The sequence below is a fragment of the Phaenicophaeus curvirostris genome, chromosome 2, assembly GCF_032191515.1.
Source record: "Phaenicophaeus curvirostris isolate KB17595 chromosome 2, BPBGC_Pcur_1.0, whole genome shotgun sequence".
In the NCBI taxonomy this organism is placed as follows: domain Eukaryota; kingdom Metazoa; phylum Chordata; class Aves; order Cuculiformes; family Cuculidae; genus Phaenicophaeus; species Phaenicophaeus curvirostris.
In genome coordinates this window covers 124,674,419-124,691,063 of record NC_091393.1, presented here as the reverse complement: position 1 = coordinate 124,691,063, position 16,645 = coordinate 124,674,419, and the positions used below count along the sequence as shown (strand labels likewise).

Below are 16,645 nucleotides of genomic sequence, written 5' to 3'. Positions count from 1 at the left end.
GCCCTGGGGTCGGGCACGGACCCCCCTGAAGAAGCCCCACATCCCACGCCGAGCCCATGGGGCATCCTTGGGCACCATCGTAATCCATCTCCCCGCAGGTTACTCACACAAAGGCTGCACAGATGATTCCTCCTACGCAGACTGTGTTGCAATTACCACCAGTAATTAGCTGATGTAAAAGGAGCCAGAGGGCTGAAAGCCTCCCACAAGACCCCAGGGTGCTTTTCCAACCTGGAATTGAAAAAGCAGCCAAACCAGAGTGTTGCAATTAATTCCCCATTAGGATAAATTCCAGCTGGGCTGTGGTAGGAAGAAAGCGCACCTGATACCTTGTTCTTCCACAGGTAGTGCCTGCAATGGGATAAAAGAAAAGAAAATTAAGAAAAATGATACCAAACCTCGTTTGTGCTGGAGGCATTAAAAGACCCTAGATGCTGGCGACATCTCCAGTTAGGCTGTGGTAGGAAGAAAGCGCACCTGATACCTTGTTCTTTTGCAGGTAGAGCCTGTAATTCATAGGATAAAAGAGAATTAAGGAAAATAATCCCAAACCTCATTTGCACTGGAGGCATTGAAAGTCCCTGGAAGAGCAGAGCCATCAAGTCCCAGGGATACCAGCCCGTGCTGGAGGCATCTCCAGAGGGTTTTGTCCCAGCCAAAATTGTGACCTTGGGGGTAGATTCAGTTTTCAGGCCTCGTGTCCCAGCCTGCAGCAAGCAGGACTGCAGTGGCTGATTTTGCATGTTTTGCATAAAATACAAAAAAAAAACCCAAAACACTTTTATGTGTATACTTATCAAGGTCTTCACATCCACAGCTTTGCCTTGCTAAACCCCTCTAGCCAAAAGCTTCACCCACTTGAGTCGCACACAACCGGTGTTACAGCGTTCAAGGTTTGTGCATTGCCCTCAACACCCCAAATAAGCCACATAGGAGGATAAGGACAGTCTCCACCCCCCTGGAATTATGCCTCCAGGTCACGGACCCACCGATGCTTGGTTTATTTTTTCAGGGTGCAAGAAAGCTCAGAGGAAGGGTGGAAAAGCTGGGCTTGCGGCTCCTCACACCTCCCACACCCCCAGGAAATACCCTGCCCATACGGGTGGCTCAGCTGCTCACAGACATTTCCCCTGCGCGCCCCCAGATACATAAAATATATACATAGCAAATCTAAAAACATATAGTAATAATGTAAAGCATATAAATTACATATAATACTGAAAAATATTCATGTTGTATATATTGATATGCAATATTTGTATATATTAAATAACTAATAAATATATTGCACACACATACAAATGCATACAGCAAGGAGCTGCTTAGAGGTCTCTGCTAGAAAATAGGAAATGATGGAGCCAGGGATAGGATCAACATGAAGGTGCGAGGAAAGGAGGGAGTGATGCTGGAAGTGTGAACAGCACAGAGAAAGTCAAGGATTGCCCATGGCCTTCCACCAAAATGGGTTCAATGTGTCCAAACAGCCCAGGGACCCACCTATGTCCACTTCCACAGCTTCCTCGTGCCTCCTTGGACGAGGCACCTCCACAACACATCCACTTTGTGGCCTTTCTTCAGGTGGATGCTCACTCCTCTTCCCAGGTCTGTGTTTGTTTGCTTTGCCTTCAAGCCCCATCAGAAAACACAAGAGGCTGCCAGGATGGGAAGCAGAGCTGCAGGATGGGCTGGTGGTGCCCTGGGAGGGTAGCTCCAATGGATCCATCATTTAACAACCCATGGGTTTAGCTGGGAGCACCTGGACCACTGAAAAAGAACAAATCCCCAATTTCCCATCTGGACTCTGAGAACCTGTTCAGGATAATTAAGAGCTAGCAGTTTTTCCTTATCATAAACTATTGATCCAAGCCATGATTGCAAACGTCCTCTCCCCTTGCCAGTTCTTGCCCAGGCAGACAGTGAACGCCACAACTCTCAACATGAGATAAAAAATCCAAACACTTGCTAACAGGGTGAGACTGGGCTCCAGGTCAAAATCCTGCTTTGAGTAACCTGGTCTCTGCCAGCCACTCGAGCCACGCTCACCATTTCTTCGTGATGCCCTGAAGAGGCATTGCAGCCACTGAGAGCTCAATGCTTCATTGTCAGCGAGGGAAACCCCCACCCCAGTGCTCCCAGTACCTACTTTGCACTGTATTTCATCTGTCCATGCGTTGAAAAGTTTTAATCCCGTACCTCTGCATAGTCCTGAAACGGCAATTTTCAATGCCAGCCAGAAGGAAAACACAGCACTCTAGTTAACAGAAAACACTCCAGAGCCAAGTATATAAAATGTCAGCACCATAAACCAGAAGCATTTGTCCCATTAAGGTTTCCATTCATAGACAGAACATCATGGGATGATTTATTTGGAAATGGAGATTGTAAGGACATGGGTAATGTAACAGGGAAGAGAAACGCTGTGACTGCAACATCTTCACTTAGGAGTGACTCAGCACAGCAGCTGCATCCTGGAAAATTAATACTTCAGCCCCTTCAAAATGCCAGCTAAGCCTTGGAAAGCTTGCAAAAAACAACCCTGGAAGCCACATCAGCCACCAGGTCTGCTCACCAGTACAAGGATTAACACACATCCCTCACCCCAGCTTGGTGTGGGGTCCTGCCCTGTGGGGAAGCCCCCCCGGCTGCAGGGAGCTCCAGCAGCAACCACAGGGACTTAAGGCAGGGTTGTCAACAACAATCACATTTTAGCCTTGAAGCTGAGGAAGACAACCTCGTCACCACCCCCTAAACCCCCAAATCTCTGTCTTCACCCCACCACGGGCCCCCTGAGCAGCCCCTGCTCTGACCCACGTGTCCTCGAGTGGAGGCAGCTGTTAAGGAGCTTAACGCAGAATCATATCAAGTAACAAACACCTAGTATTTATTAATAAATTAGTACACTGGAAGGCAATTTTTTCAATTCATTCCCCTCTTCCCCGACTCCCACCCTTTCCCAGAGGGTGGCACACGCCACCTTTATCTTGTGATTTCTTCAAATTGAGTGTAGTACAGACTGTTTGTTACCGGAGCGTATAGTTGCAAATATAATCAGACAGACTTCTTATGATGCAGCTTTCCCCCCCACCCCAAACCCATCCCCTTTTTTTTTCTTTTAATAAAAAGTGAAGTGTGATTTGAAGAGACTATTAAGACCAGGTGAGGTCTTTGGAGAACTTATCAGCCACGTCTGTATAAAAAACAAGAGACACGAGTGTAAAAGCATAGCTTGGTTTAAGTCTTACACCACGAGAAGAGCAGGACCACCAGCGGCCGCCTTCGCCTCGCCACGTCCAGCACCAGCTCCTTTCGGGGCGCCGTTCCCGTAAGCGGCAAGGCAAGAGGACTCCATACATTCGACTGAAGGCAAAGGACCTTTTCATCGCCTTGAAGGTTGGTGGGACTGACCCTTTTCTTTGCGGTTAAAGCACTTCTGCTTCAGCTTATAGGAGCGCGATGCATTGTCCGGGTGAAAACCATACAATAAATAACCGTGCTAGTAAAATCTCGGCAATAGATATGAGCTATGCAATAGTACATTAAAAAAAAGTCAGCTCAGGTGGAAAGCTTAACTGCATTAAGAGACAGTAACCAGCAACGATTGGGGTTTTTTTGCATGTTTTTGCCATTTACCTCTCTGAGGCAAAGGGAGGTGGTGGGACACGGTCACTCCAAATGACAGCTTTGAAGAAGTGGGTTACAGAGCAATCCCCGATTCGATGTGTTAAATTACACCAGGTGTGTGGTCTTTTAGTTCATGAATTGTATCTTTTTTCTTTTTTTAAAGTGCATCGACTGCTCTGATTGGAATGAGAACAAGGAGAAGAGATGCTCAGGAAGGGAGCAGAGGGTGCAAGGACTTGGACTGAGCAACAGAGTTAAGGTGGAGAGGTGCAACGCTGGCAAACTGCCCCCTCTCCAGAAACCAAGGACACCTCAACGAAAATACTGGCCATATATTCTACAACAAAACCTGCCTGTGTATTGTCAGTCATCTTAACAAGTGCCAAGCTAGCTCTAGCAGATATTCGGAGAGTGCATGGTAACCCAGTGCCTACAGTAAGTCAGGAAGGTGGCTATAGACAGAGTCCAGGAGTGTCTGGCTGGCTTCCTGGCTCTTGACTCCAGCGATCTCAAATAGCCTGTCCAGCTTGTCTTCAGCCTGCGGGATCTCCTCTATCACGTGGAGCTCCTCGGGGTTGAGGATGTGCAGCATGTCATCAAAGATGGGCTGCAGGTCACAAGGGTCCAAGCGCACCTGGCGCAGGACAGTGTCCTTCTTTTCTGTAGGAGGAAAAGAGAAGGTGGTCAAGAAACCGCTCAATAAACCCTTCCTAATCAGGGCATGTTCTCCTTGAAGACCACAGTCCCTGGGGCCACCTCCGAAGAGGGACAAGCCCCCAGGAACTGAAACAAAAGGTGGAGGGTGATGAGTGACAGGGAGAAGATAGAGAAGCCAGCGCTGCTCAGGCACCTCATCCAGGATCCCACTAGAGCAAACACAGCACTTATAAATGCTGAATGGCCAATACAGAAAAGTGAAGAGGAAGGGGAGCCAAAAAAAGCTGATTTCTACTCTTTTGAGTTGTTTTCATTGGGTCAGCTTTATTTCCTCACCCAAGCATAAATTTGGTAGATTGAGCTCAGCGTTTCAACTTCATCAGAAGTTAATGCAGCAAACACAGTAAATTAAGCACCCTTAAGAAGGGGTGTGTGTGGGTGTGTGTGTGAGAATAACGGTGATTTCCATCTCAAGTCACATACTGCACCAAGCAGGGCAAAGGGCAGGGTTAAAAAAATCCCCTTTCAATCTTAAAATGACATTTTTCTGGTTTCATCTCATGCAATAACCCCCAAGCCAACACAGCAGCCAAAAGTCTGTAGAAAACTTCCTCAAACACCCAGGGATGCTACAGCTTCTCTGCCAGCACTTCAGAGGTAAAAGCCTTTAAAGGGGTTCTCCACTCTCAAATGTTTGCTAACAGGATGTTCTGTTCTGGAATGAGGATTTGACAAATGTATCCCGGAGTGCCAGTTTTCCCAGTTATTTAATTATATCATAGAATCATTGAATCACCAGGTTGGAAGAGACCCACCGGATCATCGAGTCCAACCATTGCCATCAAACACTAAACCATGTCCCTCAGCACCTTGTCCACCCGTGCCTTAAACACCTCCAGGGAAGGGGACTCAACCACCTACCTGGGCAGCCGGTTCCAGGCCCAATGACCCTTTCTGTGAAATTTTTTTTCCTAATGTTTAGCCTAAACCTCCCCTGGTGGAGCTTGAGGCCATTTCATATCACGTCAGGCAGTTCTGCCACGTGTGCTGACTGCAGAGGAAATGCTGCGGCATCCCTTCAGTCCTCCGGCTCTCCCTCAGGCTGATTCAGGTATATGATTAAATACTGGACAGGTGTGGTTGGACTTGATGATCTCAAAGGTCTTTTCTAACCAAGGGATTCTATGACTCTATAAGGTCAACAGAATCCTGGGCTGCCTCCAAAGAAGCGTGGCCAGAGGGAGAGAGAGAGAGCATTCTCCCCCTCTACTTCACTCTCGTGAGACCTCATCTGGAGTCCTGTGTCCTGTCCTGTCCTGGAATCCTCAATGTAAGAAGGAGATGAAGCTGTTGGAACGTGTCCACAGGAGGGCTATAAAGATGATCAGAGGGCTGGAGCACCTCTGCTATGAGGACAGGCTGAGAGAGGTGGGGTTGTTCAGCCTGGAGAAGAGAAGGCTCCAGGGAGAACTTAGAGCAGCTTCCAGTACTGAAAGGAGCTCCAGGAAAGCTGGGGAGGGACTTTTTACAAGGGCCTGGAGTGATAGGACAAGGGGGAATGGTTTTAATTTGGAAGGGGGATGATTTAGATTGGATATTAGGAGGAAATTCTTCACGCTGAGGGTGGGGAGGCCCTGGAACAGGTTGTCCAGGGAAGCTGTGGCTGCCCCATCCCTGGAGGTGTTCAAGGCCAGGTTGGATGGGGCTTGGAGGCCCTGGTCCAGTGGGAGGTGTCCCTGCCCATGGCAGGGGGTGAGACTGGGTGGGCTTTGAGATCCCTTCCAACCCAAACCATTATATGATTCTATGGGTTTGGTACCTTTGGTAATAAAAGAGCCCGTCCGGCTGAGCGCAGAGGAGCCACTGGAGGTCGAGTCGCAGCGCAGGAGGGGCTCTGCTTCATCCCCAAAGAAGGCTTTCTTCTCTGAAGGAGAGGGCTCCACGGTGAGGACGGCCGCTGTGGGGGGCTTGGGGGTCGGGCTGGTCGCGGGCGGGCTGAGAGGGCTGGGGCTCACGGGCAGCGCCAGTCTGTCAACTTCCAGCTTTGAGGGAAAAGAGAAGAAAACATAATTTGGAGTGGACTCTCCTCGACAGGCTTGTGCTTCAAACCATTCTGAATGGGATTCACAGTGCTTTCCAACACACCCCACTCAGCCCATACTCAGCAAGTGGTCCCTGCATTTGTGTAGCCTCCTCCTCCTAGGGGACCTGCTGACACAGAATGGGCACCAGAGGTGGCTTGGGGTGGATGTCAAGCTGGTCCATCAGCGCTCAACAAGTGGGTAATGAAACCCACACTCTTGGTAGCAGCAACTGTGGCACACGCAACCACAGCAGAGCATTTAACTTTGCTTTCCTTCTCATACCAAAGCACCTGTCCCAGTGGCTAAGAGTGATAACACCCAAGCAGGTAAGCCCCACCACAAACCTGCTCCACAGCTTCCTAAAAGCAAGGCACAGCCCAGCTCCGTGTCTCCAAGTTCAGGGATCTCCACAGCAGCACGTGTCTGCTCCCAGCCGCACTGATAACTCTTCAAGCTAATCATCTGTTTGCCTCATCTTGCCCCGGCTCCCGTGAGCACCTAAATGATGTGTGATGGAGAAGTTTGTCCAACTTGCCTCCAAGTCCAGGGCCAGGAAGGACAAGCAGAGGACAAGCATTACTCCAGTGCCAAGGGCAAGGATTTGGCTGCAGGGTCCTGAAGGCATAGGGAGCAGCAAGCACTGCTGGAATGTGGCAACACTTGGCTACCAGCAAGAACCTGCTTCCTAACTGGACCATGCTCTGCATCTTCCTTCTCACATCTCCTTCCTACCTGCACAACAGCAGCCAACCTTACCTCCCCTCCTTGCCCATCAGCATCCCCTTGGGTTGCAAATCTCAAGCAGAGCACTTCTGGTTGCCATTCCCTGCAGGGAGTAGAGGCTTGAAGCAGCACCCCCACATCCCTGGCTGGGAGCTGGGCACCTCTGCGGGTCACCAGGTTCCCCCCAAGCAGGTTGTTTGAAGGACCGTCTAATATTTAGCTGCATCCCAAGCCCTACAGCCCTGCCTGACCTGCCAAAGCACAGATCTGCAAGCCCTGTCCACACACTCTCCTGTTTTGCGATCCAGTTTTCCACAGAGCGAAGACCAGACTATTCCTGCTCACACACTTTTGCCTCCTGTCCAAGGATTAAATGCAAAACTGGGATTAAAGGCTGTGGCACAGGGTGCTGCTAAGCCACCTCCGCGCTGGCATGGATGTGCCTGTGCATTCCTCATCCACGCCGAGGAATTCACCACCCACAAATCATATGTCTGCTGAGGCGCCCATTAGCTCAGATTAAATTATATTGAAGCCTGTTCCTGGTAGAATAAAAGTGGTATTTTTTGCCCCCTCTCATTGAAAATAAACAGGAGAGGATTTGTTCTAAGAAATTATGCAATAGACATGTTAAAAATAAAAGTCAGCTTTAATTTTTAATTAAAAGAATCTACTTTCTCCTCTGAAACTCCCTTTCCAATACAGCTCACCGACAAGCATCAGCCTATTGCCATCAACAGGAGAAAAGCAAGGGAAGGACCACAACAGTGGCTGGCTGCTTTCCAAATTGCAAAACACATTTCCCCTTTAAAAATAACAAAAAGGTGTTCGTTTTCCCTCATGAAACTTAGCTATTTAATACCAACCCACCTCCTGATTTCCAAAAAAGACCCCGATGGCCAAGGAGCAATTACAGGGAGGGCAGGGAACAGCCGGCTGCCCTGGCTCTGCCTTCCCAGCAGAGAGGAAAAACCCTTCCCAGAAGCGTGCGAGTCATTTGGAGTTTAATTAAACAGCTGCTAAAGCATGCTAGGAAATAAAATCACCCAAGGTTATTTGACTGTAGGTGTCCCGGGAGCCCAAAGCTTTCCAAATAGCTGAACGGTTGCAGGCTTACGAGACAAAGTCAACAGGATGCTGGGATCCATGTTAATATTTAAACCGCGGGAAGAAGGCAAGTGGGAATGAGGGCTTTGACAGGCCAAGGAGAGAAAAAGGTTGCTGTGAGGTGAAGCAGGGGAATAGGTGTCAAAACACACTATTCAGAGCCTGTGACTCATTTGCTTGAAACCACCTTGGCCATTCCTATTTTTAAGAAGAGCAGAGCTCAAGTGAAACCGAGCTCTGGCTGGAAAAAACCCCACCCCTCTGCAGCTACTTTGCTTTTCCAGATACAGCATATTCCTCACCTTTCCGACGTCGTTGCAGGGGTCCTGCGCTTGCCACTGAGCCTGCTGCATTGGCACCTGCATGGACAGACACGAGGGAGAGTGTTAGATGCATGGTCCAGTGTGAATAAACAAGGGTGCTGCAGCAGCTTTGACACATCAGAAGCCTCCTGCGAGCGGTGCTAGGATGCTCTGCCAACTTTACTTTCTATTTTTTTGTTATATTTCTTTTTTTTTCCTCTTTATTTCTTTTTTCCTCTTTATTTCTTTTTTTTTTCTCTTTATTTCTTTCTTTTTCTCTTTATTTCTTTCTTTTTCCTATTTCTTTTCACTGAAACTCCCAGTTCAGGTCAAACCTGGAGGAACACACTGATGCCCACTCCAGCAAAACTCAAACAGCTCTACTGCTTCCCAAGGGTTCTGGCCACTTTATCCTGCAGCTTTGTGCCTCAAAGATAACATGATGCAAGTCCAGAAGGACAATCTGCGTTCAGTGTTGTTTTCTTGGCTGTCTGGGCATTTCCCAGCCCTCAGATCGCATCCGCCCAGCTGGGAAATCCATCTGATGGCTTGACCCTCACTCTACCGCTGATGCGTGAGGTTCTCACAATGCAAAACTCATCGCTAAGTATTGGGTCCAGCCCAGTTCTGCTTTGCTAAAAGAGGAAAGGAAGGGGATGGACAGGAGCTGCCAGGGGCTGTATTTGGGGATGTCACTCCAGGCTCTTGACCCCTCCACAGTTCTGCCCCACAAGAGAGGAAGAAAAGGAGCCCAGAGGCGCTGCCAGAGCCGCGTGCCTGGGCACGGGGCTGCTTTCAGATCCTTTCCTCCTCCAGCACCACCCAAAAACCCCAGGGCTTAACCTCACACCACAGCCAGCCCTGACATTTCTGCTGATTCACAGGATTATCCACGACAGGCAATTAAGCCACAGACCTAAATCTCATCGGGCTCGGGGCTGCAGCCCCCCTCCATTTTCAACATCTTCCTTAATTAATTAATTTATTTCTTTTTTTTTTTGGAAGCTTTGCTGACGTTGCACTGCCAAATGCCCTGAGCAAGGCTCTTTGCTTCCCCTCCATCCATTCCCTGAAATATTTCAGCCGAGGCCAGCAGAGCCATAAATAAAAAGATAAGAGCTTAAAGCATTGCTCACAGTAGCCAACACCGTGCCAGCAACAACCCAGGCCAGCCCAGACACCCCTGGCATTTGCAAAATGCTGTTATGCACCCCAAAACCAGCCCATTACCCAATGCCTGTGTTGCAATGAACTTTTCTGCTTTTAACCCTAAAATGAAGAACTGAGATTTGCTAGGATAGCAGTGAAAAACCTCTCTTTCTCCCTTCCACCACCACCACCTATTTTTGTTCTTGTCAGCACATTAATTTGGGGTGTGTCTGTGCTTGCCAAGCAGCGCCTGGGCACACGTTCTGCTGCAAAGGCTGCTTGCAAGGGGAAAGATTTTGCAAACCTCGAGCATGCAAGGTGGTTGTGGTTGGGGCCAGCCTTTACCAGGAGCCCAAACACACCCCAAAAAGCCTTCCCACAGCTGCTACGCTCACTGTATTTTCTGCAATGGTGCAAAAAAAACCCTTAGCAAAGTGATTCAGAGGGCTAATCTCGTTTTAACCTAAATTCATTTGGCGTGATGCAAAACCAGAGTAATCTTCCCCAGCTAAAAAAGATGGTGAGACTTCAGCGGAGCCCTTCCCTACCCGAAGGACAATGTTCCTGCCACATACCGTAACGCTCCAGGGACTCCCCTTAATTCCTCTATTCGTATCAGGGGTTGTAAATATTTGGATTTCAGAGACTGAAAGGTTGCCAAGGGAATGGGGCACAAAGCGAGAAAGCAGCTTTGCCTCTGCAGGTTTCCTAGGCTGAAACCAGATGCCAAATAAAGGATTTGGGATGAGGATGTGATAGGTTTGGGACCTTAAAGCATTTCTGCCAGGCACCAGATATCAGAGAATGGTTTGTGTTGGAAGGGACCTCAAAGCCCATCCAGTTCCAGCCCTGCCATGGGCAGGGACACCTCCCACTGGACCAGGCTGCTGCAAGCCCCATCCAGCCTGGCCTTGAACCCCTCCAGGGATGGGGCAGCCACAGCTTCCCTGGGCAACCTGGGCCAGGGCCTCCCCACCTCAGCGTGAAGAATTTCTTCCTAATGTCTAATCTAAACCTTCCCTTTCCAATTTAAAGCCCTTCCTCTTCATCCTGTCACTCCAGGCCCTTGTAAGAAGTCCCTCCCCAGCTTTCCTGGAGCCCTTTCAGTACTGGAAGCTGCTCTAAGTTCTCCCTAGAGCCTTCTCTTCTCCAGGCTGAACAACCCCAACTCTCTCAGCTTGTCCCTATGGCAGCAGTGTCTCCAGCCCTTAGATCACCTCTGTGGTCTCTTCTGGATTTGTTCCAACACTTCTAGATCCTTCTTATGTTGAAGATTCCAGAACTGGACACAGGACTCCAGGTGGGGTCTCACAAGAGCAGAGTAGAGGGGCAGAATCCCCTCCCTCACCCTGCTGGCCACGCTTGCTGGCTGGCTTTTGGGCACCAATTTGCTGTCTGAGAGCTGTCACCCAGGAACACAAGGCACTGGGGGCATCAGCGCTTTCCTATCGTTCCGGGTCATGGGAGGAAGATGGAGCAGCATCCCTTCACACCCAGGAATGCCAGGCAAAGCCCAAAGGCATCACAGAGGGCACAGCCACCCACGTATCCTTCCCAGCTCCTCTAAGACACATGAGCATGCGTGTGATGCCTGCTGCTGGGCTGGGTCACCCCAAGGGCTTCACGCTGTTGGCTGCCAGGAGGACACATATATTTGCATTGCTTATGAGAATCCTCGCTCCCTTCACAGCACAAAAAGCTCTTTTTCTTTATTTTTTATTTGGGTCTTGCAAGACTGCATCAACAGAACTGGTTGCTGGAGATGCAGTGCAGCACCCACACCTGCCACCAAAGGAACAACCTACTCCTCTGGATCAAATCCAGTTTGATATGGAGAGAAACTGCTTTGATTTGTCTGTGTTCGGGCAGACTGAGAGCCAAGCTTGGATTAGCTCTAATTAAATGCTTTCCAACCAGCACAGATTAAAAGAACCCCAAGCAAAACTACCTCAATGCCTGCCTCTGGCACTGAAAACCTGACTCCTGCAGCCACTCATGGACTGGACCACCGGGACGCAGCTCAGCTGCTGGCATGAGGCTCCATGGATGCGTTTCCCTGTGCAAAAGCTCCTTCCCTAGGGCTGATCTTGAGGGATGCCCATTCGAAAAAGCCCAATCACGTGCACGGAGAAGGATGTGCCAGCTTGGGTGAATTCTCAACACACTCCATTGCTGAAACAAGCCCTGGTCCTCATGCAGACCCACCTGAGTCACCTTTTTTACTAATTTCTAATTTTTTACTAATTTCATGCAAGTGAAAGTCACAGGGGACCAGCAGGCTCCAGTTGCTGCTGGACACTAGGGAACAATACACTGTTTTAAAAACCAAAGGAAACGGCCTCCAGGAGAGCTGGTCAGGAAGTCCAGAAGCAGACTTACTGACAAGCATCCATGAGATTTGGGGTTGGCCATTCTCTGGAGTACCCATTTGCTGTATTTCCAGAGTTATGGGCACATGCAAGGAAACAGCTTGTGTCTACTCCACCACCAAGAGTCCACAAACCCAATGGGTGGCCCAATAAACCCCGTTCTTGAACCTACCACCCACATTTTTGTGTTGTTTGCAAAGCGCCCGATAGTCTTGGCTGAAAGAGCGCAACGCTCAGGAGCACTAAGCCCTGCAAACCTCACATCTGCAATGAGGCATTGAACAAGTCCTACGTTTTATCTGATATCCTTGTCCATCACTTTCCTGCTCTATTCTAAGTCAAAGCAGCAACCAGGAGGACAGAGGTCACTACCTGCTCCAGAGGACGTGTCCTGCGACACTGTACATACTGAAAACCTTAATTCACATGCGAAACATGACAATTCTCTCTGCCTCTCTTCTTTGCATAACCATAGCCTTGTTGGTTTCACACTATGGATACGAAGGACCAAGAAGCTTCGTACACTAAATGAAGTCATGCAGGATGTGCCACACGGTGAAGGGATCACAGTCATAGAACCACAGAATCATCTGGATTGGAAGGGACTTTAAAGATCGTCTAATTCCAACACCTTGCCATGGGCAGGGACACCTCCCACTGGGCCAGGCTGCTCCAAGCCCCATCCAACCTGGCCCTGAACCCCTCCAGGGATGAGGCAGCCACAGTTTCCCTGGGCAACCTGGGCCAGGGCCTCCCCACCCTCAGCACGAAGAATTTCTTCCTAATGTCTAATCAAAATCTCTTCCCTTTCAATTTAAAGCCATTCCCCCTCGTCCTATCACTCCATGCCTCTGTCCCTCCCCAGTGTTCTTGTTTCCTTGGAGTCCTCCCCTCTCCAGGCTGAACAAGCCCAACTCTCTCAGCCTGTCCTCATAGCAGAGGTGCTCCAGACCTTGCATCATCTTAGTGGCCTCCACTGCACTTGTTCCAACAGTTCCATCTCCTTCTTATGTTGGGGATTCCAGAACTGGACTCAGGATCCCAGGTGTGATCCACATCACAAGAGTGAAACAGAGGGGCAGAATCCCCTCCCTCACCCTGCTGGCCGCACTTTGGATGCAGCCCAGGACACTGCTGGCCTCCTGAGCTGTGAGTGCACATTGCCAGCTCAAGTCGAGCTTCTCAGTCTCTCCTATAGGGGAAAGTTTGGGATGGTTAAAATAGGATTTGGAAATCCCCTACCCTGACAAGTGGCCTGTCTCACAAGCTTTGCAATAAACAAAGGTCCACCTTGCAGGCACCCATCCATTCCCCTTTGGGTCTGGGTCACTGCTAAGGTCAACAGGAGACGTTCCAACAACTGGTTTAATGGAAAGAGCCCTCCCTCGATTACTGCCATCTTCATCCATGTGTTGTCCCATTGGCTTCCATGCTCAGAAGCCCAATCCACCACTTTTACAAACACTTCCAGAAGACCACAAGATTATCAGAGCCAAAACCCATGCTGATAGGTAAGGCAGAGGTGGCCGAAAACAAACTGCAAAGGTCACTAAGGCAGCTCCTGATGGCTTCACAGCTGGTCGAGACCCAGCTGCAAGATATTGTGTAGCAATTTATTTAGTTTCCCAAAATACAGGGCAGCTTGTTTTAAGGCCAGAGCTGCTGCAGTAGGGCAAAAACTGTGGAAGACAGCATGCATGGTGACTCCCATGCTACAGTCACCACCTTTGGAGTGACTCACTGCTCTACAACAACATTTAGAGCTCAGGGATGCTTGGCCCTTCTCACAGAATCCTGAGGACTTAACAACAGCATTTAAGACCCAGTTGAAAGGGGCATGATTTTTACTCCACCTCCCCAATGCAAGGGCTCGAGTACTAAGTTCTCCTGGTGGCCTTCAAAGACACACGCAAACCGTAACGTGGGACTCAAGAGCTTCTCAAAACTTCAACATGGATCTGAGCAAACTTCAGTAAAGCTTTGCTGAAAAGCAAGGTAAGGCTTAAATATAAGCCCCTGAGGAGCTCCAGGAGGAGATGGAGTCCAGCCACTTGGCTATTACCTAAGCTTGAGACAGCAGCTGGTCCCATGCACCCACACGCCTGTCACGGCCAGACACGGCCACATGCACTGCATCAGACAAGAGCGTGCGAAGCCCAGCCCATCGTTACCGGCGTGGTGTCCTCCATCAGGCCTCGGATCTTCTCCACCACATCGTTGCGGCGGTGCTGGCGGAGGGCACTGATGAGCTGGGCCAAGCTGGCCTCGGGCCCGCGGATGGTCCAGTGTTGCAAGGCGGCGTAGGCACGCTCGTGGTCAGCCGCGTAGCCGTTGGAAAAAGCCGCCACCTCGCGCTCGCTGGCGTTGCACAGGAACTGGTAGATGTCCTTCCACTGGCTCCCCACCTGGGCTGCCACCAGCTTCAGGATGTCAATGCCTGTGGAGCAGAAGAGCTACAGGTGAGGCACAGGGGTCTACAGCCTCTTAGCGTTGCAGATCCAAGCTTTAGCAAAGCTTCTCCAATCCCCAAAGAGGCGTGTTTTGCTTTTCTTTGGTTGTTTTTATATGGAGATTATTATTAAGACCTTTCATAAGCACAGGCTGCAAGGAGTCTGCAGACAAGCAGCACTCAACACGTACTGTGTGAGGGGTGATAGATCCTTAGGTGCTTCAATTGAGACATGCACTCCAACATTAATCGTAACACTCTAATTTAACCATAAAACCACCTGTGCTCTTAGGCACAGGAAAACCCCTGGTATCCAGCCACCACGTGGCTACAGGAGCAGGAGAAATGGCAACATGCTCACCTACGTGCCTGCACTGCGGCCACCACTTTGAAAAGGAGCTGGATTAAGCAGCAAGACACCAAAGCATCTCTATAAAGAGAAGTATTTCCATAACAGAGCACCTACAGCTGCATGTAGAGCCGTTTCCCGTGCAGACTGGTGGGATGACTCAGTTAGGAGATGGGAGACCCCGCACCACATAAGTGTTGGGTGAATGGACTATCTGGTGGGGGTTTGGAAGAGCAAAAAGGTGGAGCTTCCCCTAGAAAAGCTTTTGAGACACACTGGTTCAAGACAGTGAGGGGTTTCATTCTTTAGCTTTGGGAGCAATGGAGAAAAGCCCCCCATTCCTTGTGTCTACCAAGAGATCAGGAGTTAAACCCTCAAAAAAAGCCGTATCTCCTCCATAATAGCTCTGTAACCTTGCTCTATCAAGCCAAACACCACCTTGTTTTAAACCACTGCACAAAGGGTCAGCACAGGTGAGCTGCAGAGATAAATTTGCCTCTTCCAGGGAAGCAACCACACATCGCGTCTCCCCACGTGCCAGCACACCTCCAGCGCTACAGGGACTACTTCCCCTTCCCTCTGTGGGTACAACAGCTGTGTCAGCAAAAATAGCTGCTTATGGAAGGAATTCATAGCCAGGGACTTTCCTGTTGGCCTAAAAATTAACGATTTCTAATGCAGTTTTGATCAGACCTCCCAACTGCTCCTTCAAGTCACAGCCCTGACAGAGCCAAAGATACACATCTATATATATACATACTATATATAGGTATGTACATACATGTATATATATAACATATATAAGAAAAAATAAAATCATAGAATGGTTTAGGTTGGAAGGGACCTTTAAGCCCATCCAGTTCCACCCCTGCCATGGGCAGGGACACCTCCCACTGGATCAGGGGCTCCAAGCCCCATCCAGCCTGGCCTGGGACACCTCCAGGGATGGGGCAGCCACAGCTTCCCTGGGCAACCTGGGCCAGGGCCCCCCCACTCTGAGCAGGAAGAATTTCTTCCCAATATCGAATCTAAATCTTCCCTCTTCTAATTTAAAGCCATTCCCCCTCATCCCATCACTCCAGGCCCTTGTAAGAAGTCCCTCCCCAGCTTTCCTGGAGCCCCTTCAGCTACTGGAAGGCTTCTAGAAGGTCTCCTCCAAGCCTTCTGTTCTGCTGCCCAGTTTCTATATGAAATATAGATCCCCACCCCGCGCTGCCCTGCAGCGAGATGAAGCATTCGTTACAGCCGCGTGGGAGCTCTGCCCAACCCCCTCCCCACCAGTTACACAGAAGCACTAAAACCTAATTTGTTGTTTTATGACCCCTATAATAGCTGCTCCCACCTACGTATTTAAGGCAGATAAATCCCAGTATTTATTGCCTTACTGCTGAGAAAAGTTTTCAGCTGGGCGCAGCTCAATCTGCACCAGTTTTACATGGTGGCATGACATTTACGTCCTGATGTTCTCACCTAAGATTTATGACATAAAGCACTCACGCTCCTACTGGCATTTCCAAGTTTCGTATATTTAATCTCACCGTTCAATAAAGTAGCCCCATAAACATGTTTATATCCCTTGGCAATAATATCCCAGGGCACGAGAATGTCCCAGGCAGCAGAGGACTTAACGGTGCGTAATACTCTTTGAAGAACAAATGTTCCATTAAAAATGAATTTGGAAATGTCTACCTTAATACTATAAGAACTTTAAACTCATTTTCTTGCAACTATTAAATGAATTTAAGCTCCATATGTGAGCTACATCCACTACAATATTGTGCAAACTAAACCCTAGAGAGAAATGAAAGAGACACAGCGCAGATTTGGCTCTAGTC

The 16,645-nt window shown here is 49.3% G+C and overlaps 1 protein-coding gene across 2 annotated transcripts in view; it reads right to left on the bottom strand.

Annotated features, from left to right (window-relative positions):
* Positions 1 to 3,226: 3,226 nt before the first annotated feature.
* The window catches only part of TNFRSF21 (TNF receptor superfamily member 21), a 37,300-nt gene continuing 23,881 nt past the window's right edge, over positions 3,227 to 16,645 (bottom strand). For both annotated transcript variants that reach the window (XM_069850792.1, XM_069850793.1), the window contains exons 4-7: positions 14,184 to 14,449; positions 8,495 to 8,551; positions 6,098 to 6,320; positions 3,227 to 4,281 (exon numbers count right to left, since the gene is read on the bottom strand). In XM_069850792.1, coding sequence (XP_069706893.1) covers positions 4,052 to 4,281; positions 6,098 to 6,320; positions 8,495 to 8,551; positions 14,184 to 14,449 — 776 coding nt within the window. In that variant the 3' untranslated portion in view covers positions 3,227 to 4,051. The remainder of the gene's footprint in view (positions 4,282 to 6,097; positions 6,321 to 8,494; positions 8,552 to 14,183; positions 14,450 to 16,645) is intronic.